Below are 25,091 nucleotides of genomic sequence, written 5' to 3'. Positions count from 1 at the left end.
CACATTGACCTATCAAACTTCACATCTGCATAATTCTACATGCTAAGAGGTTTTAGTTTTATCCTAGTACTTGACATGTGCTATAATTGTTACTTTTGTTGAAATAACTATGTTATCTGGTTGAGTGAGTGCATTGTGATATTTAGGAGTTGTGTGAACCATTATTCAACCTCTATTGTGGTCAGTTCTTATTGTCAACCTTGAGATCAAGCAAGTTAGGGTTTTCTAAGAATTGCCTACTCTATGTGTTGAAATTGTTAATCCTTGTTATGTTCATTGAGTTCATTTTCTGTGCAAGTATATAATGATAATTTGAAGATGTAGGAACCTTGTTTAGTACATAATTCAAGTGATTTGATAGTTTTACCCTTTAGAGCTTGAAAGCTAGGGTTAGTTGTGGTTTGAGCCTTCTCAGTGGTTATATTTTTACACCTTGCTATTTGATTTGTATTCATCAATTGAGCAAGTGTAATTTGGTGATATAAGGCTGTGGAAGTCAATTGCAGGTCTGAATTGAAGCTGCATTGTGAAGTGACTATTCTACCCTCAGATTTGGGGTTTTAGGCTATTGAGTACTTACAATGTGTTACCTTACTTATCTCATTGTGTAATTCATTCAAGCGTGTAAGGTTATATCAAGGCTATGGAAACCTAGCGTGAGCTAGTATTAAAGTTGCATTGTGATTTGACATTTATATCCTATTGATTGCAGAGTTGTGTGCATTCATTTCTATCTTGTGTAACAACTTAAGTAAGTTGTACTTGGTGTGGTGACACCGTTATTCTTTTGTATTTGGTGAGCTAAAAGTGCTTATTAGGTCCAAATAAGGGTGTTGTGGACATGGGGAGTGTAGTGTACACTTAGTAGAGATAGGGTGTATATAGAGGATGTGAAAAATAAGGTTTCAACTTGTGCGTGGTGTAATACCCCTAATTTTCGAAAGGACAGTCTGGGTATTTTAATTAATGATTTTAAATTTTATTACATTTTTATTTAATTATGTGACTTATGTGCTAATTTGCTTAATTGACTAATTATGTATTTGTTTTAAAGTAATTGTTTATTTGTTTTCTTTTAATTGTTTAATTGTGATGCAATTTAATTATTTGATTAATTGGTTTTTTTAAATGACGTGTGTTTTAATGGCTTATATGACTTAATTGGTTTATGGTTTATATGTATATGGTCGTATATATAGTTTAGGGTTAGGGTTTTTCTTTTATGAAGAGAGATTAGCCACCGACTTATTATTTAATGGGAATTAGAAGTAGGTTTAATAAGGGCCTGTATATATAGAACCGTATATGTCTGCTAGGGTTGAAAAACCCTATTCACGTAATAGTTCTTGAGAGGAAAAAACAGAGGCACGTAATGAAGTTTTGAGAGGAAAAACAGAGGGGAACTTGAGGGGAAACTGTGAGAACCACCAGTTAGGATTTCAGCCATAGACTAAAGGTCGTACCAAGGAAGAAGGAATGGATGGCTTGTGGGATTGAAACCGAGCAGTAGGAGGTTTACCGGTAGTCGGCAGTCTTCGGAGAATTTAGAAACGACGTTGAAAGGTTTCAAACCGAAACCTAAAAGCAAGTTTCATTCTATCTCCTTCCTATAAACTTGTGGTCTGTGCATTCTATATAGTCTTCAGGAATCTAATTTAAATTTTAAAATGGATGTTGATGCATAATGAATCGAGCTGCAAATTGTTTTTACGTTTTGTGTAACTGTAATTGTTTTCTTGCATAAACCGTTTCGATTCTGTTTTAAATTTTTGTCAATTAATTTATAATGGAATTTGAGGAGTTTCTAGGACTGTTAGGACTTAGATTGAACCCTAAAATCTTTATAAAAAAAACAGGACAGGCAACTGGGACTTCGCCGGAAGCGAAGAAGAAGACCAGAGGCGGAGAAACTGAGCTCTCAGGGAAGGAGCCGGCTCCCTAGGTGAGAGAGCCGGCTCTCCATGAGGGAAAGCCGGCTCTGGAAGCTTGGGAGCTGGCTCCTATGATGGGGGAGCCGGCTTCCTTGGTTGGTGCACACCTAGGGTGTTTTCTGAAGGTTTTTTGAGTTCTAGGGGCTTGAAAGTGATTCCTGGAAAGTGAAGGGGGGGGGGGTTTAAATGTTTAAAATTAACCTGTTAAACCCTTAAAATAGTTAGTATATGACAATGTGCTAATCTTAAGAGACATCATGAAATATAAACATATAATTGGCATGCTGTCAAGGAAGGAGGAAGATTGAATTGGCTAGTTTGTTTTAGCAACTTAAACAGACTGGTAAGAAATTATTTATGGGATGTTATATAAATGATATATATAATTTAATGAAGGCTAGAAAGGTTGGATTAGGATATGGTTATAGACATCATGAGCTTTAGATACTAAGTTACATGCTGTCAGGAGTTGAGGAAGTTTTACTCGCTGGTTTTGTTTCAACCAATTTAAATGGATTAGTATAAAATACTATTGGGGTTTCATATAATGTGCAGTTTAGACTTCTGAGTGTCATTATATCATGCACAGATTTTATAATTGAGGATTAAATGGACGTCATGAGATTTAAATATTAATTTGCATGCCGTAAAGGATTGAGGAGGATTTAATTACTAGTCTTTGTTTTAGTAATTTAAACGAACTTGTATGAAAGTATCGTTTGGGAATTTTAGTATAATGTGCTCAGTTTATAATTCTATAATCATTATATTACGCTTTGGATGTTAATTGATGAACTGTTATAATTTCTGTTTTGTCAATTGGATGGTAATTGATAGTTTAAATTGTTTATCATTATTTTAGCAATTAAAACGGAGGTTCTATAATTATAATCATACACTGGATGCATAATAGGATCTTGTCTATATTTGATTTCTATTATGTTTATCTCTAGATGTATTTGATGTTTATTTGAGTGTGCATCATTTATGAATCATATGCATTATATGCACCAGTATGGGACGGTGGCATATTGGGGATGGATTAGATCAAAACGCTAAATCCTACCTATTCATACATACGAAATGGATTAACTAAAACAGTTAAATCCTACATGGATGCATGTCCTGTCAACTAAAACAGTTGAACGATATAACGGATGTTTGTTTTATTTTTCTATACTAGGAAGGATTTATATATATACTTATGGTACTGTGATATGAATTTGAGTCTCAGGATCATGGTTATGGTGTGTATATCGCAAAGGATAGGTAACTGGATATTGCTGATGTTCCCTGATAGGTCTAGGTGTACATGGCCACTAGAAAGTGTGATTTACATGTTACCTTCTATACAGGCTGAACTACATTATAGGCTAGTGAGCATCCTATAGTGTGTATCTATATCTATATGGACTATTTTAGTTATTGCCGAGCTGTCTAGGATATATCTGTGTATCGGGTTTATGTATGGATTGTAGTAGGATGGAACTTGCATATGGGTCTGACCCACTCTTATTTTTTTCAGGTATTCGTCAGTACCAGGCTTAGAGCTTGATCGTGATGAAGCAGATACAGTCATTCATTCACTCTTTCGACTACGTAGGACTTCCTTTCATATTTTAGTTTTGGATTTTGATTCTGTAATTATTTTCATTTGGAATTTTTAGGGGTCCACTGGATGGATTCCTGAGTTGTACGGATTGGAAAGATTGAATTATATTAATTTATTATTTTGGAGGATTTTTATATTTAGAATTCTTTTCAGCGTATTATTTTATTTTTAATTTTTTTGTACTCTTGCTTGTTTATATATTAATTATCTCATATCTCTCGGATCTGTACTCGGACTTGATCATCTGTGATTCTAGAATCGAGGGGTATCACACGTGGGTAAGTGTAGAGTGTGAAACAGCTGAATATGTAACTACTTGCATACAACTAGTGGAGATATTTATTAGCTGAGGCTAAGAACCAAGGTTTTTACCTATTAAAATGGTTTTCCTTGTATATCTTGTGTACTAGCAATTTACTTGATTTAAAGATTGTATATGTGTTGATATACTGCAAGTGAACCTTAAAAGTATTGAAGAATTGGAATAAAAAGTACTTAGACCAATTCACCCCCCTCCCCCTCTTGGTCAACAGTTTTTACTTTCATCTTTTTATCATTTGTTTTGGTGAGTTTTCTTTAGTCAGGTTGTGTGTGTGTGTGAATATATATATATACACAAGATAAGCTATGTTATATTTGGGTTATTGGGAAGGGAAAACCTTATGTAAACTTTTTGGATTGTTAATTATTAGGGTAAAGTACAACATCACCTCCTCAGGTTTGCCAAAAGGGCACACATATACAAGTTATTTGTTTTTTAGATAATGATACCCCCTTTCTAAAATTCTAACCAAACAAGGCCTTAAATCATCTAAAAATACAAAATTACCTTTTAATATTAAAATTTGATTTATTGTAAAATATCAGACATGTTAAACGGACGCAATTGCCCCTGAAAATATAGGGGCACAAATTAGTGCCACTTGGCGCCAGATTAAACCACCATCCCACCAAAGTCTGATCTCATTTTCCGGAGAGGATGGCGGTGTATTGGACTAGACGAACGTGAGTGATACTGAGGGAGACGCATGAACGTGACGCGCCCCTGCTGTTGGTGCGAGTAGATCTCCAACGGCAGCGATGAGGTTGTAGTATAGGCTGTTGGTGGTGGTTGAGTGGTTGAACTGGGTCAGAATGGCGTCTATGACATGGAACTTCACCTCGTTGGGTTGGAATATGAGCCAAAAGATGAAAATGGTCACGTTTCTGGAGCATAGAGGGACTGGGCCGGTGGTGAAGAACAGCAGTGAGGAACTGAATGGTGTTGGCGTGACTAAACAGCGATGAAGGAGTATGATCAGAACCGTAGCTACAGACTGTGGAACTGGGTGTACCGTGATAACAGATCGACGATGGACTGTGAGAGGATCGACAACCAGAGAGGATTTCGACAACGACGAAGCTACAAGGAGCAGAAGAACTATTTTCGGTGTGACTGAACGGCGAGGACGGTTTGTTGTGGATGTCGCCGGAGTTAAAGTATTGTTCAGGAGACGATGGCAATCCGATTAGGATGGTATGCCGGTGGTGGTCTTGCTGGAGGTTGAGGATGGTTTGTTGACGAATGATGATATGCCGATGGTGGTCTCGCTGGCGGATGAGGATGGTTTGCCATCAAGAAGAGGTAGAGCCGTCACGCTCAGCGCTGACGTGACCGACGGCGGTTGACAGTCTTGGCCTTGACAATGACTTTAATGGCCACTATTGTGTTGTCAGAGAGAGATCGACAATGGTTGATAGCGAAGCTGTGTCCAATGGGTCAACGAATAGATGGAGGAATTGAATCGGCAGTAACGGTGTGGGGATTTGCGGTCACGATTCCAGTAATGGGTGTGTAAGGAGGAGATTGGTGAGTAAGGTTCTAAACTAGTGATGGTGAACACGGAAGATGGATCTGAAGTCTAAACTACGGGATTGGGTTTTGTTGGTGGTTTCCGTTGACGAGGTCTCTCCTTTCTCCTCCATCAGTGCAGGTATAGAAAGAAAAGCTTTGGACATTTGGTTCCGAAAGGTTGTGAACAAAGAGGCTCCATGCCGATAGCAAAATCGGAGAGGACAGAATAGCCGGTAATGTTAGCGAAAGCGATGGCGAGAGTGTTAGAAATTAAACTTTATTTTATTTAGTGTTTTACATTTATGTGAGTTTTTTATTGGAGTTAGTGGGGGGCATGAGAGTTACAACTAGTAAATGGTCATGTTAGTGGGTTAGTGGGAGTTTTGCCTACTAAATGGTCATGTTAGTGGGTTAGTGGGAGTTTTGCCTACTAAATGATATGTTAGTGGGGTTTTAAGTTTCATTTACATTTATGTTTTGAAGCCTATATAAACCCATGCATTGTACTCATTTTCCATCAAGTGAAATAAGAAATTTTTTCCTCCATTTCTATTCTCTTCCAAATAGTATAGTGTTGTGTGTGTAACTAGGCCACTATTTCCAACAAAGTGGTATCAGAGCTAGTTTGTGAGAGAGAGAAGAAATGGCAAACAATTCGGTTCCATTTCAAATGCCTCGATTCACCAAAGATAACTATGAAAATTGGTGTATCCGTATGAAGGCAATTTTGGGAGCACAAGATGTGTGGGAAGTTGTTTCCAAAGGTTATGATGAGCCAGAAGATGAGGCAACTTTGTCTCAAGCCGAAAAAGATGTTTTACAAGCCATGAGAAAGAAGGACCAAAAGGCGGTGATGACCATCCATCAATGTTTGGATGATGGAATGCTACAAAGAGTTGCTAGTGCAGAAAATGCAAAGCAACTATGGGAGATTCTTCAAAATTCCTTCCAAGGAGTTGATAAAGTGAAGAAGGTTCGCCTCCAAACGTTACGGGGTGAATTTGAAGCATTGCATATGAAGGAATCTGAATCAATTTCAGATTATATTTCGAGGGTCCTGGCTATTGTAAATCAACTAAGGAGATATGGCGAAACCACCATGACTAATACAAGGGTCGTTGAAAAGATCCTTCGGTCGTTGGATTCCAAATTCAACTACATTGTTGTAGCCATTGAAGAGTCAAAGGATTTGGATTCCATGACTGTTGATCAACTCATGGGTTCGTTGCAAGCTCATGAAGAAAAGGTGGTGAAGAAACAAGAAGCATTGGAGCAAGTGCTACAAACAAAGTTTTCGTTGAACGAAAGAGACGAAAAACATGGAGGAAATCAAAGGGGCCGAGGACGTGGAAATGCACGTGGCCGAGGAAGAGGAAGAGGCCGTGGAAGAGGAGAAAGAAGCGGTCAACACACAACCAACAATGAAGAAAAAATCCATGACTCACAACAAATAAGAGGTCGTGGTAGAGGAAATTACTCAAGGTCATATGGAAGGAGGTATGATAAGTCTCAAATTCAATGTTATAATTGTCAAAAGTATGGTCATTATGCTTCGGAATGTAGAAATGTTGCTAACGATGTTGAAGAAAAGGCGAATTATGTTGATGAAGAAGTGGAGCCTACTTTGTTGTTAGCATACAAATGTGAAAGGAGTGATCAAGAAGATGTGTGGTATCTTGACACCGGTGCTAGCAATCATATGTGTGGTAGCAAAGAGAAGTTCGTTGATATTGATGAATCAATAAATGGCAAGGTAACATTTGGAGACTTATCACAAATTCCGGTAAGAGGGAAAGGTAAAATATTAATTCGTTTGAGAAATGGGCATCATCAATTTATCTCTAATGTTTATTATGTGCCTAATATGAAGAACAATATTTTGAGTTTGGGACAACTCTTAGAAAAAGGCTACAATATATCCATGAAGGATTGTAGTCTTTCGATAAGAGACCCATTGGGTAATTTGATTGCCAAGGTTCCAATGACAAAGAACCGGATGTTTTTGCTAAATATTCAAGCCGACGAGGCTAAATGTTTGAAGGCTTGTGTTAATGATTTAACTTGGCTTTGGCACTTGAGATTTGGGCACTTGAATTTTGGAGGATTAGAGTTGTTGGCCAAAAAGAAGATGGTGAAGGGATTGCCTTTCATTAGCAATCCAAATCAATTATGTGAAGGATGTCTCGTTGGAAAGCAATCAAGGAAAAGTTTTCCTAAAGAAGCTACCACAAGAGCTACGGCGCCACTACAACTTATCCATTCGGATGTTTGTGGTCCAATTTCTCCATCATCATTTGGTAAGAATAATTATTTTTTATTATTCATTGATGATTTTAGCCGAAAAACATGGGTGTATTTTCTTAAACAAAAATCGGAGGTGTGTGAAATTTTTAAAAAATTTAGAGCACTTGTTGAAAAACAAAGTGGCTATGATGTAAAGGCTCTTCGATCCGATAGAGGTGGTGAATTCACATCAAATAATTTCAAAAAATTTTGTGAAGAAAATGGAATTCACCATCCTTTAACGGTTCCGAGATCGCCCCAACAAAATGGAATTGCAGAAAGGAAGAACAGAACCATTCTCAATATGGCTCGAAGCATGTTGAAAAGTAAGGAAATGCCTAAAGAATTTTGGGCTGAAGCGGTTGATTGTGCGGTGTACTTGTCCAATCGGTGTCCTACTAGAAGTGTGCAAAACAAAACACCACAAGAAACATGGAGCGGAAGAAAGCCAAGTGTCTCTCATTTGCGGGTTTTTGGGAGCATTGCCCATGTGCACGTGCCGGATGAAAGGAGGACCAAGTTAGACAACAAAAGTGAAAAAATGGTGTTCATTGGCTATGATGCAAATTCCAAAGGCTACAAGTTGTACAATCCAAGCAATGGGAAGATTGTCATTAGTAGAGATGTTGAATTCGAAGAGGGAGCCACATGGGATTGGAACACTCCAAATGAAGATTATAATATTTTTTCAATTTCAGATGAGGAGCAAGAAAATGAAGGCATGGAGCAGCCCATTTCTCCACCAACATCACCTCCACCGCCATCAATTCAAGATCAATCAACTCCATCATCATCAAGTTCAAGTGACACACCACCACTTCGCATGAGGAGTCTTCGTGACATATATGACGAAACAGATGAGGTAACGGAAAGGTTAGGTGATCTAACACTTTTTTGTCTCTTTGCGGATTGTGAACCCGTAGGATTTGAAGAGGCTGCACAAGACAAAAAATGGAGAAATGCTATGGATGAAGAAATTAAATCCATAGAGAAGAATGACACATGGGAGCTTGCTACACTTCCAAAAGAGCAAAAGGCAATTGGTGTCAAGTGGGTGTATAAAGCAAAGCATAATGCAAATGGTGAAGTTGAAAAATATAAAGCAAGATTGGTCGCCAAGGGGTACAACCAAAAGCCTGGAATTGACTATGATGAGGTATTTGCACCCGTAGCTCGTTTGGAAACAATTAGATTGTTAATTTCTTTGGCAGCCCAGAACAATTGGAGAATCCACCAAATGGATGTGAAATCGGCTTTCTTGAATGGGTTTCTTGAAGAAGAGGTGTATGTTCAACAACCCATGGGCTATGTTGTAAAGGGGCAAGAAAACAGAGTCTTGAAATTGAAGAAGGCTTTATATGGCTTGAAGCAAGCACCAAGAGCGTGGAATAAGCGAATTGACAAATATTTTCAAGACAATAATTTTTCAAAGTGCCCATATGAGCATGCTCTTTACTCCAAAGTAAGTGAGAATGGAGATGTATTTTTTGTTTGCTTGTATGTGGATGATTTAATCTTCACAGGTAGCAATCCAAAAATGTTTGAAGATTTCAAGAAGGTTATGGCTCGAGAGTTCGAGATGACAGATATTGGCATCATGGCTTATTATCTTGGCATTGAGGTCAAGCAAATGAAGGATGGAATTTTCATTCACCAAGAAGGCTATGCTAAGAAAATTCTTAAGAATTTCAAGATGGAAGATTGTAAATTGGTGAACACGCCCATGGAAGTTGGAATTAAATTGTCAAGAGATGAAGATGGAGAAACGGTGGATCCAACATTTTTCAAAAGTCTTGTTGGAAGCTTGAGATACTTAACATGCACAAGGCCGGACATATTATTTGTGGTTGGGCTTGTTAGTCGGTTTATGGAAAGACCCACCATAACTCATTTCAAGGCGGCTAAGAGGATTCTTCGTTACATCAAAGGTACCCTTGATTTTGGGTTATTCTATTCATTTTCTAATGATTTCAAGCTTGTGGGTTATTGTGATAGTGATTGGGCCGGAGATTTGGATGATAGAAAAAGTACTTCAGGCTATTGTTTTTTCATGGGAAATACTGCTTTTACATGGTGTTCAAAGAAGCAACCCATTGTCACCCTCTCAACTTGTGAAGCAGAATATGTTGCAGCCACTTCATGTGTCTGTCAAGTAATTTGGTTGAGGAATTTGTTGAAGGAATTACACATGCTACAAGAAGAGTCAACGGAGATTTTTGTGGACAACAAATCAGCAATTGCTTTGGCCAAGAATCCGGTGTTTCATGAACGAAGCAAGCATATTGATACAAGATTTCATTTCATTAGAGAATGTATAACTAAGAAGGAGGTGGAGCTCAAGTTCATCAAGTCACAAGATCAAGTTGCGGATATTTTCACCAAGCCCCTCAAGTTTGCAGATTTTCACAAGTTTAGGAGTTTGCTTGGAGTTGAAAAAAAATCAAGTTTAAGAGGGGGTGTTAGAAATTAAACTTTATTTTATTTAGTGTTTTACATTTATGTGAGTTTTTTATTGGAGTTAGTGGGGGGCATGAGAGTTACAACTAGTAAATGGTCATGTTAGTGGGTTAGTGGGAGTTTTGCCTACTAAATGGTCATGTTAGTGGGTTAGTGGGAGTTTTGCCTACTAAATGATATGTTAGTGGGGTTTTAAGTTTCATTTACATTTATGTTTTGAAGCCTATATAAACCCATGCATTGTACTCATTTTCCATCAAGTGAAATAAGAAATTTTTTCCTCCATTTCTATTCTCTTCCAAATAGTATAGTGTTGTGTGTGTAACTAGGCCACTATTTCCAACAGAGAGAGCTGGCGGCGAGTTCAGTGTGCCGAGGTGGCCTAAAAAGAGCATGGAGATGATAGAGAGTTAGATTTACGCGCAGTAGCGCTTGTATGCTTGTTGGCGCATCAAATGTGCTGAAGAAGAGGCTGGTTACATTGAGGACCTTGGACCGCCGCCGCTAGATTCCGGCAAAGAGCGGATGGTTTACGGATTATTTAAGCAAAATCCGATGCCGACAATGACATTTTTTTTAGGGGGAAAATGCAAGAAACCCCTTGAGCTATGGGGTTTTGCAACTAACTCCTCTCAACTTAAAAAAACTCTTGAACTTTGTTGTATATTACCCCCATCAGGTAACCGGAAAAAGATAAATAACATTATAAAGCATTGTCAATATTAACTTGCTGATGTGGCAACAAAATCTTAACGGCCAATGGGAGATCGAAAGCACATCAACGAGATAAAGTATGTTCTCTCTTTTACTCTATCATAGAATCCGGCTAATGGGCCACCACTGTAACCTTGTTCACTTCCGGTGAACTTCAAGCTCTCTTTGCATGGGCTCCCGTGCTGACTCGAGTCACCTGCGAGTCTAACTGCACAATCTAGGATCCTACTAGAGAAGGTCCAGGACCCTTAGATCAGCGAGTGCCTTTAGTGAAGGTCTCTCTTCCGGTCCCAAGTCTCACATCCCCGCGTTTGCACCCGGTATTTCTAGATAAAAAAAAAAAAAAAAAAAAAAAAAAAAAAAAAAAAAAAAACAGATTGCTTGGGAAGTATCTTTCCTGTCCTTGTATATTACTTACTATCATATATATAATTTTATTTTCAGTGTTTCTGGATTACCAAAATAAAATAGTTACTACCATAATTTACCTGTATTTATATGGTTTGTATTACCATTTTTATCTTTTTTTTCCTTCCAATAGAATCTGAGTTACCATTTTTTTTCTCCCCCTTTTTTTTTTTTTTGGCAACAAAATTGCATTAGGGGTTTGTTCATATATATATATATATATATATATATATATATGTAGAGAGACAGTTCTGCTAGAGAAAGAAAGTAAGGGAACCAAAATTGACACGACGACGGCGAAAAATCCGATTAAATGATGGCTTCCAACATTGTGCCAGCCTCCTATCATAATCATCTTTTTCAATGATGTTATCTTGTTTCTGACCACCAAAATCACCAAGAAGCACAGTTATTTGAAAACGAAGACAAACCCTAACAGTTGGAGAGCTGTCAATTTGGGAAAATTTTGATAAGGATTGTTCGGGTCGGTTTGGGTCTAATGGTTGAAAATTAAGGGTATTATTGTCCTTTCACGCTTATGTGGGTAATATGGTCATTTAAATTTAAGAAACCAATTTTAATTATCATATATCATCGGACCTTGAACAGATGGGGTGATCTGCAACAATTTTGCATTGTTCAGGGGGTTTCTTGCATTTTTTAAAGTTCAGGGGTTAGTTGCAGATTTCTCCATAGTCCAGAGGGGTTTTTTTGCATTCTACCCTTCTTTTTATGCGTAAATTGTTCATGAAAAGTAGATTGGTCTAATTTATTAACTTATAAAAGTTAAAAGGTCCACTAAACGGTCAAAGGGCAATTTGATCAATTTTTCATGCCGGTTGATTGCATGGGATGCCTTTATCTACTTTTGAACCTTGAAGGAGTGTTATTGTTCAAAAAATCGATAACTTATATAAGTGTGTTCTTTTGGCAAACCAAATGAAATGTTGCTATATTTTTACCCTTATTATTATACACATGTTGTATATTGTGGAAGAAGAAAAATCAGGTTGGTGACGCGTTCTAACATTGGAAAATGAATTTGGATTGATGCCAGGGAGATCAAATATGGAAGTAAGCAAAAAGATATACGCCTACAGTTGAAGAATCCGAATTGGGCCAGCAAGAGTACTGAATTTGTGGCTGAACTCGGTCAACCTTCAGTAAAGAAGAGCGGAGACGAGAGGGGCATCAGCCAACTTATCGCCAAGGGACAAATTCTGGTCATCGTATGTTATTATAATGATTGTATTTTAAAAATATAAAAAATATTTTTAAATGTCACATTATGATTTTTAAAAAATTATAGTAAAATTATTTGAAAATAATGAAAAGATATAAATATGCATAGATATAGATATATAAATAAAAATAATTATAAATAAGGAAAAGATACAGATATGGATAGATTTAGATATAGATATAAATATAGATAGATATACTATCTTTAAATTCCTTATTAAATGTTAAATGATGATTTTAAAAAAATAATAAAAATATTTAGAAATAAGAAAAAAATTTAGACTTTTATAATAGTAATGATATATATATATAAAAGTTATATAAACACTTATCATTTTATTTTGAATTAATAAGAGGTTTTTTTTTTTTTTTTTCTTTTCTTTCCAATTTTTTGACCTGACAATAATTAGTGGGGTTAAAGGAGGAAGAGGAATGATGTTGATGACTTTTAAACATGAACAAAAATCCCAAACAATATACGGCCCACCGCTAAACTAGTACCACACCTTGGCTGGCCCTTTTTGATTGAAGGTATCGAATTTCATTAATAATTGAAGATTCCATATGATCGGCTGCTGTTGTAATCGGCCCTCATTGGATATGGTTAAGAAAAAGAGTTACAAAAAAGCCTTGTACATTGTGTCACTTTTATACCACCATGTCAAATAGAAAGTGTTGGAATAATGTAGATAATGGACGCGTTGAACTTTGCTTTCACACTCCTTTGTTTTGATTTTTGAATTATTGATTACTCAAATTGTACGAAGAAAATGACTGAATGATTTGCCACATCAATTGAGTTTCTGTTAAATAATATATATATATATATATATTAACACAAATAATAAAATGATTGAGCTTAAGGCTGGTGTAAGAAATGAGATGCAACAAGTTAAAAGAGTGAGGTTAATTTAATAGCATCGATAGATCTCATTGTCATAAGTTTTTCTGTAAATTAATATATTATTATTACGAAAAATAGCACATAAATTATAACGTCACCCAAACAATATTAAAATGATACTGTCCATTATATATATATATATATATATATATATATACACACAATTGAAAATTTTAAAGAGACTGTCTAAGGTAGTTTAATTTGAATAAAAAATTAAAAAATATATAAATATTTTACTAATTCATATAATTTACTATTAATAAATTTTGAAACAAAATTTTAATAATATATTTATACATAATTCATATAATTTACGAGTCGTGAGTCGATGCTACTTGCTAGCAATACTATTACTTCTATTATAATAATTATTATTATAAATAAATAAAGAACAGTTTTGTCGTATATTTATGTCCACTCGTAGGCAAGGGGATTGTAAGGCTTGTAGATTATAGCCCAGGTGTGTGTATATATATATATATATATTACAGTTAGCAGATAAAGAAAGAGAGAGATTTAAGAGAGAGAGAGAGAGATGGCGCAGTGTGTTGAGAAAGAAAGAGTATGTGTAACAGGTGCAGGAGGATACGTGGCATCATGGGTGGTGAAGTTTCTCCTTTCAAATGGCTACATGGTCCATGGAACTGTTAGAGACCCTTGTATGTAATTGTACCCTTCTCCTCTGCCTTTACTTTCACCAAATATATAGATATATGTAGTTTATTTTTACAGATTGATAGTGTTAGAACTTATCGATTTGTTCATGACTTTTCCAAATTTAGAATCCCTTCCCTTCCTTTCACTTTGTCAAATTCCTCTTAAAACCTCGATTTGTTCACGACTTTTCCAAATTTAGAATGTTGAATGCAACATATACTTACTTGAACTTGAACTCTTTGGATATACTATATCAAATTCACAATCATCTCTCTCTAGCAACTAGAACTCGAACTCTTTAGATTATGTATCCAATTATCTTACATGACCCTTGCTGCTTCTTTTTTTTTTTTTTTTTTAACATCTTCTATTTGATTGCCTTTTTGCTACTTTTGACTATTGATTCTTAGATAATATATAGATTTAGAGCCTTCATCTTCTATTTGATTCCAAGATTGGAAATAAAATTTCCAACCCACAAAAGTGAGTTCTTATTTCATTAGACCAACTTGTTGATCTTAGTTGATCCTATAATTCATATCAGAATCAAAAACTTGTTTTTGATTTTGATGTAATTCTTTATCCTTGCTCTATGGAATACCATTTATTGGTCTCTGTTGTCTGCTGCAATTAATTGCAAGTTTTCGGTAAAAAAATGGTTTCTAGGTGATGAAAAAAAGAATGGTCATCTGAAGAAACTGAAAAATGCTACGGAAAATCTGCAACTCTTCAAGACAGACTTGCTAGACTATGAAGGTCTCTGTGCTGCCATTGCTGGATGCACCGGGGTTCTCCACGTTGCCTGTCCAGTTCCTGCTGTCCGTGACGTGCCTAATCCCGAGGCAAGATTCTTACTCATCAAATTAATCACCCTCAAACTCATTTTAAATTTGTACTTTTAACACTTTCCTCTTTAATTGGATAATCTACTTGTTTTTGTGAAAGCTTTGGGCACCATAAATAGTGTATACTTTACTCTTCAGCTAAATGACAAGTAACATTTGGTACAGATCAAATCATGCCATATAGATCAAACTAAATCTTACTTATTACAACAGTGTAAATATTAAACTGATCTGATTGTGTGCATGCACAGGCAGAACTCCTGGAACCAGCTATTACAGGTACGCGGAATGTATTAAATGCATGTCTCAATGCTAAGGTGAAAAAGGTTGTGGTTGTGTCATCTGTTGGTGCGGTTATGGTGAACCCTAATTGGCCCAAGGATCAGGCCATGGACGAAAACTGTTGGACGGATGGGGAACATTGCAAAACACTTAAGGTATTTGATTGCAAGTTTTTCACATTATTATGAAAAATAAGATTTTAAAAGGGAATTTTGCAACCATTATTTATAGATTTTTCTATATGATTTTTATTAGTGAACCTTCTTATAGCCTGGCTAACCTTTTTGCTTCTGCCTAGGGTAAATTACAATGACACCTTTTAAGGTTTGTCAAACAATGACAACCCCTATCAAAAAATGGATCCAAATAACCCTTAAAAGATGTGAAAAGTCAATATTACCCTTAAATATTTTATTATTAAATATCATAATTCTTAAATGACGCTTTTACCCTTGATAGGCCCATCAGTAAATCTCACCAGTCTCTCTAACCTCTCTCGCCTTCTTTCATCAAAAGCCCCTCTCTCTCTCTCTTTTTATATATATATATATATATATATAAATAAGGGCAAATTATACTGATACCCCCTGAGGTTAGGTCAAATTTTACCTAGATGGATATTTTGGTTTTAACTTTCAAGTACACCCCAAATTACTTTTTGAGCCCTGACACATGAGAATTGACCCATTTACCCCCATTTTTTTAATACCAAATATATGTAATCTTAAATTACAAAAATGCCTCTATTTTATATAGAAAACCCACACACCAAATAACTCTCTCTTTCTCTCTCCTCTATTTATTTACACATTGTTCTTCTCTCTCTCTATCTATTCACAAAAACATTGCATAAATCACCTAGTTGAACATCAACCTCAATAACCCGAAAATAATATAAATCAACTAAGATTGCAATTTTTCGTATTATCTTCACAAGTTGTATCACCAAATACATAAGGCAAGACAACATGAAGATTCCCAATACAATTCTATGGGGTTAAGACTAGGCACACCCATGTTGTAGCTATACAATGAAGCCTAATATTTAAGCTCTTTCACTTTAAAATATATATAAAATGAAAAAAAAAAAAAAGAATTCATAATCTACTTCAAGTAAGATGAAGTCTTCAATTACAATAGAATTTTTTTTGGGTAAGCAGTCTTCAATTACAATAGAATTTCATTCCTAATAATCCATTTTTACAGGACCATAGTTGTAGAATGTTCTGAAAACAAACTAGATGGAGAATACTAGCAACAACGCCGCCCTGCAACCACCACCACCACCATCACCCCCACAACCACCGCCACAATTATCACCTCACAACCTCCACCGCCACCAAATTGACGCCAAATAAACGGAAGAATTTCATTGAAAATACAAAATCATACAAACAAAGCACTCACTGTTTTAATAGAATCCAAACATCAATTGAATTAATTGAACCAAATTAGAAGAAATCAGATTCGATTCTTGAACAAGAAAAATCATCTCACGGCAGCGACGGAGAGGTTGGTTCCATAATAGCGTAGAAGAAGTTTGTCTAGTAATGGTGGCGATGGGAGGAGTATAACGATGTAAATGGTTGTGGCAGTGATGATAGGGTTCAAGTCAGTGGAGTTCGCAGCAATTGGAGATAAAATGTGAGAAATAGAGAGAAAAAAGAGTGGCGTCTTGAGAGAAGAAGAGATGATGAGAACAAGAGAGAGAAAAACGTACCGGTGTCTGATCTCTTTTATCTTGAAATTACATAATTGTCCATATTTTCAATGAGGTGGCAAATTAAGTTAAGGATATTTTTGTCCCAAAAAAATCTCCCCATATTTTATGCACTTAGTGAGAGAATAAGAGAGAGGATAAATTTTAGGATATTTTGGTCATTTAAATGAGTCTTTTGGGATAATTAAGTCATTTTATACATGAAACAAAGTCATCACAAGGTCAAAAGGGTAGGATTGTCATTTTATATGTAAAAAGTACTCTAGCACTACTGAAAAGTGACTTTTGGGGTGTGAGTGAAATGCGGATCAACTCTTCCAAACGTGAGTGAGTTAAAACCAAAATGTCCATTTATGTGAGATTTGACCTAACCTAAGGAGGTGTCAGTGTAATTTACCGTATAAATAAATATATAGTATATTATATATATAAATATATGTGTATATTTTAAACTCAAACAACACACCTCCACCGACCACCAACCCCAACTTCACTTCCATCTCCACTTCCACCGTCCACCATCACTACCAACACCAAAGGTATATATATAATACAAATATAGGGAAAAAAATTACAATAGCACAAAAATAAAATAAAAGAGCATTTACACAAGAGGGAGTGAAGAGACAGTGAATTTGGGGGTTTCGACGGAGAGGGAGTGGAGATTGGCGAATATGAGCACGCATGAGGCTTTCATTTAGATGATGGAGTCGGCGGAGTCGCTAAGGGCCTGTTTACTAACAAGAATAATTCTTGATTTCTATTGTTAATTTCTAAAATTGAGAATCAAAAGCAAAAATCATGTTTAATAAAGTATTTTCACTTTTTTACTTTAAGAAAGTACTTTCTAATTTTGTGAAGAGAAGAGAAAGTGAGAACTCACTCTCTCTATTTTCTACACTGTTTACAGAAATTACTTTCCCTCCTGTAGCACTATTTATCAAAAAAAAAATAATAATAAATGAATTCTAATCGGTCATTTTATCACCCACCTCCTCCCCACCATGGTCATTGCCATTGCCGCCACCTCCCACTGTAGCCACTGCCACAACCATCTCTCTCCTCTCTCATACACATCAAAAGCCATCAACAATATACCCAAATCAACTTCAACCAGTCACAGAAAAAAAAAATACAGACCCTCGCCGTCGACAACCACCGCCACCATCGCCATTGCTGACAACCACCGCCATCATCGCCACATCAAAGTTGACCCTCAGAGGTTCTTTGGCCTCATCTAAATTCTAATCACTCTCTTTCTCTAGAAAATTTTGCAGAGTGATGATATATACATATATATAGTGAACCACCTCTCTATATCAATCAAGTATATACCAATTAATTCCTCTCAACCACCTCTCTATATCAGTATCAAACCACGAAACAAAGACTAAAAATCCAAAAATCCAGCCATCTGAACAAAGACAACGAGAGGTGCGACGATTGACGACAAGAGTACCCAGCGCCATAACCCGGCGAAGCAGAGACGATCAGGCCAAAATGACATCATATCGGTGATGGTGGTGATGGTGCTGCCGCTAGAATTCATCTTCCCTTCTCTAACCCAGAACTGGCGAACTCCATCTTCCCTTCGAAGTTGCAAAGTATTGCCCCCCTTTGCTTCTGCTGAAATTGGTGGTCGAAAAGGGGATGATTGAGAATGTGGGTTCTCTGGACCTAATTGAATAATGTTATATTGTGTTTCAGGCCCTCACTTTGTCTATGCTTATGTTGCTAAATTTATGCTTTCTTAGTTCACCATTGAGGAAGCTAAACAATTATAATCAAACCCAGATACCTTTTTCAGAGAGAGAAAGATGACCACAAAAACAAAAATAAAATTATAATTTATTGAACTTATTTTCTATGTTTTTGCTTTCAAAATATTGAAAATAGAAAAAATTATTGAATATGATTTCACTTTTTATTTCACTTGAATAAATCAAAATCATTATTTTACTTTTGGAGAAAATAAAAATAAGAAAGTGAAAGCGTTAGTAAACGGACCCTAAGATCGCGTTACCGATTGCTGACAAGTTGCCGGAGTTCCTCACTCTTGTCCTTGATTTACTTCCTAGTACCGACCTCTGCATTGCTGATCTCGGAGATCGGTAGGAAGAACAATTCGGCTTGTCCCCCCCCCCCCCTGGCCGTCGCCACAGCAGCATACGGCGACTCCATTAGCGGTGGATGGTGATGAAGGTGGGTGGTGGTTCGCCTAATTACTTATTAGGCACATGAGGAACCAACATAACATCTTTTCAATCGAAATCCCAATCAATATCATTTTCGGCGAGCTTCAGAGCATCAGTACCCAACAACAAACATTATCCATCATCTCTCGGTTCAACACCAAACCCATCATCTCAGCCTAAAAGCTTTAGCGGACTAAACCGATACCATGAACATTCGGCATGCGTCAGTTCGGTAAAGAGCTACAATGAACTTCTGATCATCACCGTCCAAACCAGTGAAGTTCCGGTAAGTTTCAGGTACGACAAACTTCATGGTGAAACAAGAACAACCACGGCCTCCCAAACCCTAACCCTAACAAACCCACCACCAGGGGCGGAGCCAGGATTTTAGTTCATAGGGGGCACAATGCACTTGTTAATTTTTTTTTTTTTTTATAATAAATATGACAATATAATTTTTTTTAAATCAAAAAGGCAAATAAGAAAAAAAATAGTTGTAAAATAATATGCTAAATAAATACCATAAAAAAATATAGTTACAAATATAAGAATTAAAATATTAATTAATAATATTTTAATTAAATACAATCACAAATGTCATCGATAAAAAGAAATAAGTTTAAAAAAATAGAAAAATACATAATTATACATAAGCGAAAAAAGAATTTTTTTGAAAAAGGAAACAAAAATTAAAAAAGGAAAAATATATTGTATATTTGAAGAAAGAATATATGTATTTTTTTTTTTTTCAAAAGGAAATTAAAAGAATTTGAAAATTTGAGGAGGGGCACTATTTAAATTACCATGGAAGTATATATATATACCAAAAATATGTACCTATGTATAGTAGGTTGGAGCAAAGTGAGGGGGGGCACGTGCCCCCTCTGGGCCTTAATTGGCTCCGCCATTGCCCACCACCAAACCCACGGGCTTTCCCTTAAACCCACCACCAAATCTTAGCCCTCTTCGTCCTTAAATCCTTCACCATCATTGCCACCATCACCACCAAGAAGTATATGTGTTGATGATTTGGGTTTTGGTGGCGGCGGCGGCAACATCCATGAGTGTATATAACATACGATATTGGAGAGAAGGAAAGAAATGGGTCCGATAGTTTTTATTTTTTATTTTTTTTATTATTGATAAAGGTTAGAAAGGTAATTTCATTATTCAATTTGGTCAATTTATAAGTCAAAGGGTATATTTGTCACTTTAGATGTGGCATGCGATCATTGGGGTGTCTTTGTTACCTTTATCAAACTTTGAGGGGTGTCATTGTTCAAAAACAGCCCAACTTGTATATAGCTGTCGTTATGATAAACCTTGGGGGGTGTCATTGTAATTTACCCTTCCGCCTACCTACTAATAGGAAACTACCAATAAATCTAAATCTTGTAAAATAAAATAGAGCTAGAGTATGCACCAATTACAATTATCTATATTACACTAATCTTATGCTTGGCAACACTAAATCGGCGCGTTGGATTTGGGATTAGAGAAAATTTAGTAAAAATTTTGAAAAAAACTTTCTCCAATCTCAAATTCAAGGCACCGATTCGAAGCTCCCAAACATAGCATAAATGTTTTTTTTATTTTTGTTGGAGAATATCATAGGAGTGATTTTAGCCATGATAGAATATTGATTGGAGTGATTTATGGTATTGATTTTAGGAATCCTCCGTCAATATATTTTTCATATTTATCACTTGTATTCTTTTACCTATAAATAAATGTGCTGATTGTAAACAAGAGAGAATATAAAAAGGTGATGTAGCCCTTTAGACTTTGTGTGTCTATTCTTGTGTTCTTCGTGTTTAATTTCTCTCTTCAATTTTTATATCTTTCAACATGGTATCAGAGGCTTCAGAGCAGGTTATCATACCTTACTTTATACTCTACTTGTCTCGGATCTTCAGATCAACTCGTCTTGGATCTCCGGATTAACTCGTCTCAAATCTCTGGATTAACTCGTCTCGGATCTTCGGATCATCTCGTCTTGAACTATTGATAACTTCATATTTAGTTTCAAGTTGGACACTTGATTTAAAATCTCCATGTACCAACTTGAGAGGGTGTGTTGGGGAATATCATAGGAGTGATTTTAGCCTATGATAGAATATTGATTTTAGGAATCCTCCATCAATCTATTTTCCATATTTGTCACTTGTATTCTTTTACTTATAAATAGATGTGCTGATTGTAAACAATATTAAGAGAGAATATAATAAAGGTGATGTAGCCCTTTAGACTTTGTGTGCCTATCCTTGTGCTCTTCATGTTTAATTTCTCTCTTCAATTTTTATATCTTTCAACAATTTTTAATACATATAGTGTATATTGAGCTTCTTTTTAAATTGAATTTCAGTTATGGTATTGCCTTGGGAAAACTTTAGCAGAGAGTGAGGCTCTGGAGTATGCAAGAAGAAATGAGCTCAACCTTGTAACAGTGTGTCCATCCATTTGCATAGGGCCAATGCTACAATCCACAGTGAATGCTAGTAGCTTATTTCTCCTGCACTATTTGAAAGGTTTTCATTTATAACTACATACATCTATTTAGTTTTTGTTTATTAATTATGCAAAGTCAAAGATGCTATATACTGGATTGGATCAGTGTAATCCAGACATCAGATCACTAATATGGGGTGAAAGATCCCGATCAAAGGATTTGGTCAAGGTTGGCTGGTGTAGCCAAGCAATCCACCCTGGTAAGGTTCACGGACTAATCGCTGACAGTGGACTGACCACCACGAACACAAGTTTAAAGTACAAAGCTGAAGCCCTCGATCTCTAACACCAATTGGTTTTAGGAGAACTGGTGGAAGCTTGGACCGACAATTGGTATCAGAGCCAAGGTCCCGTGTTCGAGGGGGTTGGACTGCCACGAACACAAGTGCAGTCAAACAATTGCTGAAAAGATAGCTGGGAATTTCATTAGCCAAACTGTGTATGCTCATAAGCTAGCTGCAATGTATTTTAAGGATTGATTGATTTGGCATTCTTTATTAGGTATAAATGTCTTGCTACTTTATCATTGATATCCTTGAACTGGTATGGAAACCAGATGGAAAAGAATCTGTGGAAGACGAAGATCGTATTGTTGTAGATGTGCGTGATGTGGCCGATGCAATCCTCCTGGCATATGAAAAGCCTGAAGCAGAGGGGAGATATATATGTTCATCACACACGGTTCGATCAAGGGCTTTGGTGGAAATGTTGAAGGGCATGTATCCCAACTACAATTACCCAAAAAGGTAAGTTGAACTATTTATGTTACAGATATCAAATCCTACAGCTTCTGACTGCAGGAATGCTGAAAATGGAGTAAACTAATGGCATAGAATATAAGTCAATCTCACCCATCAACAACATGTAGCACTCTTATTATTAGTCGTAATTTACTAATATTTGCATCTGATGACATCTTGACAGTTTTACTGAAGTAAAGCAGGATGCGAAGATTAGTTCTGAGAAGTTGCAGAATTTGGGATGGAAGTTTAGGCCATTAGAAGAGACCATAGTCGACGCTGTTAAGAACTATGAGGAGAGTGGTTTGTTGGGTAATGAATAGCAACAAATGTATGTTGCAGAAATGTATTTGATACAAGGTTGTCCATACTGGGAGGTTCTTTTACAACGTGTTTATCCTTCTCAAAGGTGTCTTTCTGTAAATTGAAGCATGCATCTCTAGTTTCCTTTTACTATATAAGTTTTAGGATAATGATTGGGAATTCGAAAGACGTCGGATAATTCCAATTGATTTATGTGAGTGGTGATTGATGTGATTAATATCCCTGATGTCATCACATCTCGGATTTATTCAACGGGGGACTCCCTATCATTACTCTAAGTTGTAATGTGGAAGAAAAAATTTTAAGTGTTCAATTCTGAATATACTGAACCATATTTGGAAAGGAATTGGCAGTGTGTGTTTTGTTTGTGGCTCAGTACTGTCAATGTGGTGGTGTTGCAACATGAGAACAGTTTTAGAAGCACTTGGACATTAATTGCAATGTCCCATTAATTGCAATGTTGGTGCATCGGTACTGTATGTGTGGCCCAGAACAGGTGTATTGGGACCCATCAGACCAAACCCTAGCCTCAGGCTTGAAAATGTCTCAACTGTACTGAATCCACCGAGGCACTGAGTGTGACCTTTTTGATCTTTCCAACTAAAAACCATATAGTGCTAATTAAGCTCACCAGAGATTTATGCTTCTAACCGAAAGAGGAGAGAGGGAACAACTGAAAGAGGAAGGAAGCATGAGGCATCCCTCTCCGAAGAAGAAAAATATTCATTTTGATATATTTATTTATATATTTATATATATCAAAATGGCTACAATACCAAATAGTGCAGTGCGAAAATAAATAAAAATATTAAAATTTTTTTTCGATTTTTTGTCACTATTCACGAAATGTTTTGACAGTATACAAAACAAAACAGTGTTTATCAATGTGTTGTTTTCACTGTTCATTGCTACAAATTCGATAAAAATAAAAATACCAAAAACAAAATGCGCATCAAACATGCCTAATTAAAGATGTTTCGTTCGTCTCTTACTTACTTTCTTTTATCTATTTTAAGATGTTTCTCTTTCTCATAGCAAACAAAGATTTAAACAGTAAACTTTGTAAATTTGACAGGGAAGTTACAATTCAAAATTTATCTTCAAAAAGTGTCAGTAGCATAGGGATTTTAATTTGAAATGAACAAGAACATCTTTCATGCATTTTCAAAATTAGAATGGGCTCCAAATTGTTGATCATTGTTCTAAAATCAAACCAAGTGAAATATGTTTACTTAAAAACTTTTAATCAAAGAAGACAATGATTCATGTCACAACCCAACCTCCATCATGCAATGCGAGGGTCCCCATTATATACTAGAAAAGTAAGGTTCTGTTGACAACTTCATTGAGCTTTTTCTACTAACCAAATAGTGTATATCTTAACAGAATCACTCCATTATTTTAATGGGATGCTAAGAATGAAGGTGGCAACCTGTGTTTATTATATTAATGTCAATCCACCATATATTATAAATAAAAGAAATCAAACATTTAGAAGAAACAACAATGCACAAAGAATATAATCAAAGTCTTCGATTTTTTGAAGGGTATTTTGATAATTTTTGTACTTATTATATTATTCTAGTGTGAGAATATTTATTTATTTTGAACTCTTTATATTTTCTGCTGTTTTGATTATCATAGTGAAATCCCTACAATCTTTGAACGCAGCCATAATTTTTGGTGACCCAAGTAAAAAATTTTATATTCTTGTTATGTGTGTTCGATCTCCTTTATGTATTTTCTTTTTAATTTTGCAACAATATATTTCAAAAAAAAAAGAAAGAAAGAAAGAAAGGAAGAAAGAAAGAAGGGGGCCATAGTTAACTAGCCACAACTGGTCTAATACAATTGTCTTTCCCTGTAATTGTGAATTGAAGTTTCTTTATTAAAAAATTAAAAAATAAAATTTTACCCACGTTTGAATTAGAAGGAAAATTTTAGATTCATGCTAAAGAGCATGATGATGCAATGTTTATTTATTTATTATTATTACATTGACAAAATAAAAAATAAAAAAAAAACTTACTCACACCATAGTTAGTAAAATACGGTACGAAAAAAATACGGATATGAAAACATACGAGTATAATTCGATATTTTTTTTAAAATTCGTTTAAAAAACAAAAGGAAACGTAAACATATGAATACGGATGCGTACGTATATAATATGTTATATTTACTAAAAATTCAGAACAAAAAATTCGGCTATACACATCTTATTATTTTTTTATATATCATATATTTGTAAGAACAATGAATAATAGGTAACAAATAATAAAATAAATATATTACAATTAATACTATCACAATAATCCTAACAGATATAAACTATCTAACTATAATTAATTAATAATCATAGGTCCATAACATAATCAATTCATCACAAAATTAATGAAAAAAATTATAATTCAATTAATCAACATACAGCTCTT

At 35.6% G+C, this 25,091-nt stretch overlaps 1 protein-coding gene across 1 annotated transcript; it reads left to right on the top strand.

Annotated features, from left to right (window-relative positions):
* Positions 1 to 13,855: 13,855 nt before the first annotated feature.
* On the top strand, positions 13,856 to 22,785 carry LOC132278647 (cinnamoyl-CoA reductase 1-like). The gene is made up of 6 exons (XM_059780486.1): positions 13,856 to 14,044; positions 14,709 to 14,884; positions 15,139 to 15,324; positions 21,450 to 21,612; positions 22,149 to 22,338; positions 22,517 to 22,785. The coding sequence occupies exons 1-6, from the start codon at positions 13,921 to 13,923 to the stop codon at positions 22,653 to 22,655; spliced, it is 978 nt and encodes a 325-aa protein (XP_059636469.1). The 5' UTR covers positions 13,856 to 13,920; the 3' UTR covers positions 22,656 to 22,785.
* Positions 22,786 to 25,091: the final 2,306 nt, after the last annotated feature.

The sequence above is a fragment of the Cornus florida genome, unplaced genomic scaffold (assembly GCF_030987335.1).
Source record: "Cornus florida cultivar Cherokee Brave unplaced genomic scaffold, ASM3098733v1 CherokeeBrave_3.0.0_Hap2_Chr10, whole genome shotgun sequence".
NCBI lineage: Eukaryota > Viridiplantae > Streptophyta > Magnoliopsida > Cornales > Cornaceae > Cornus > Cornus florida.
This window is presented reverse-complemented; position numbering and strand designations above follow the sequence as displayed.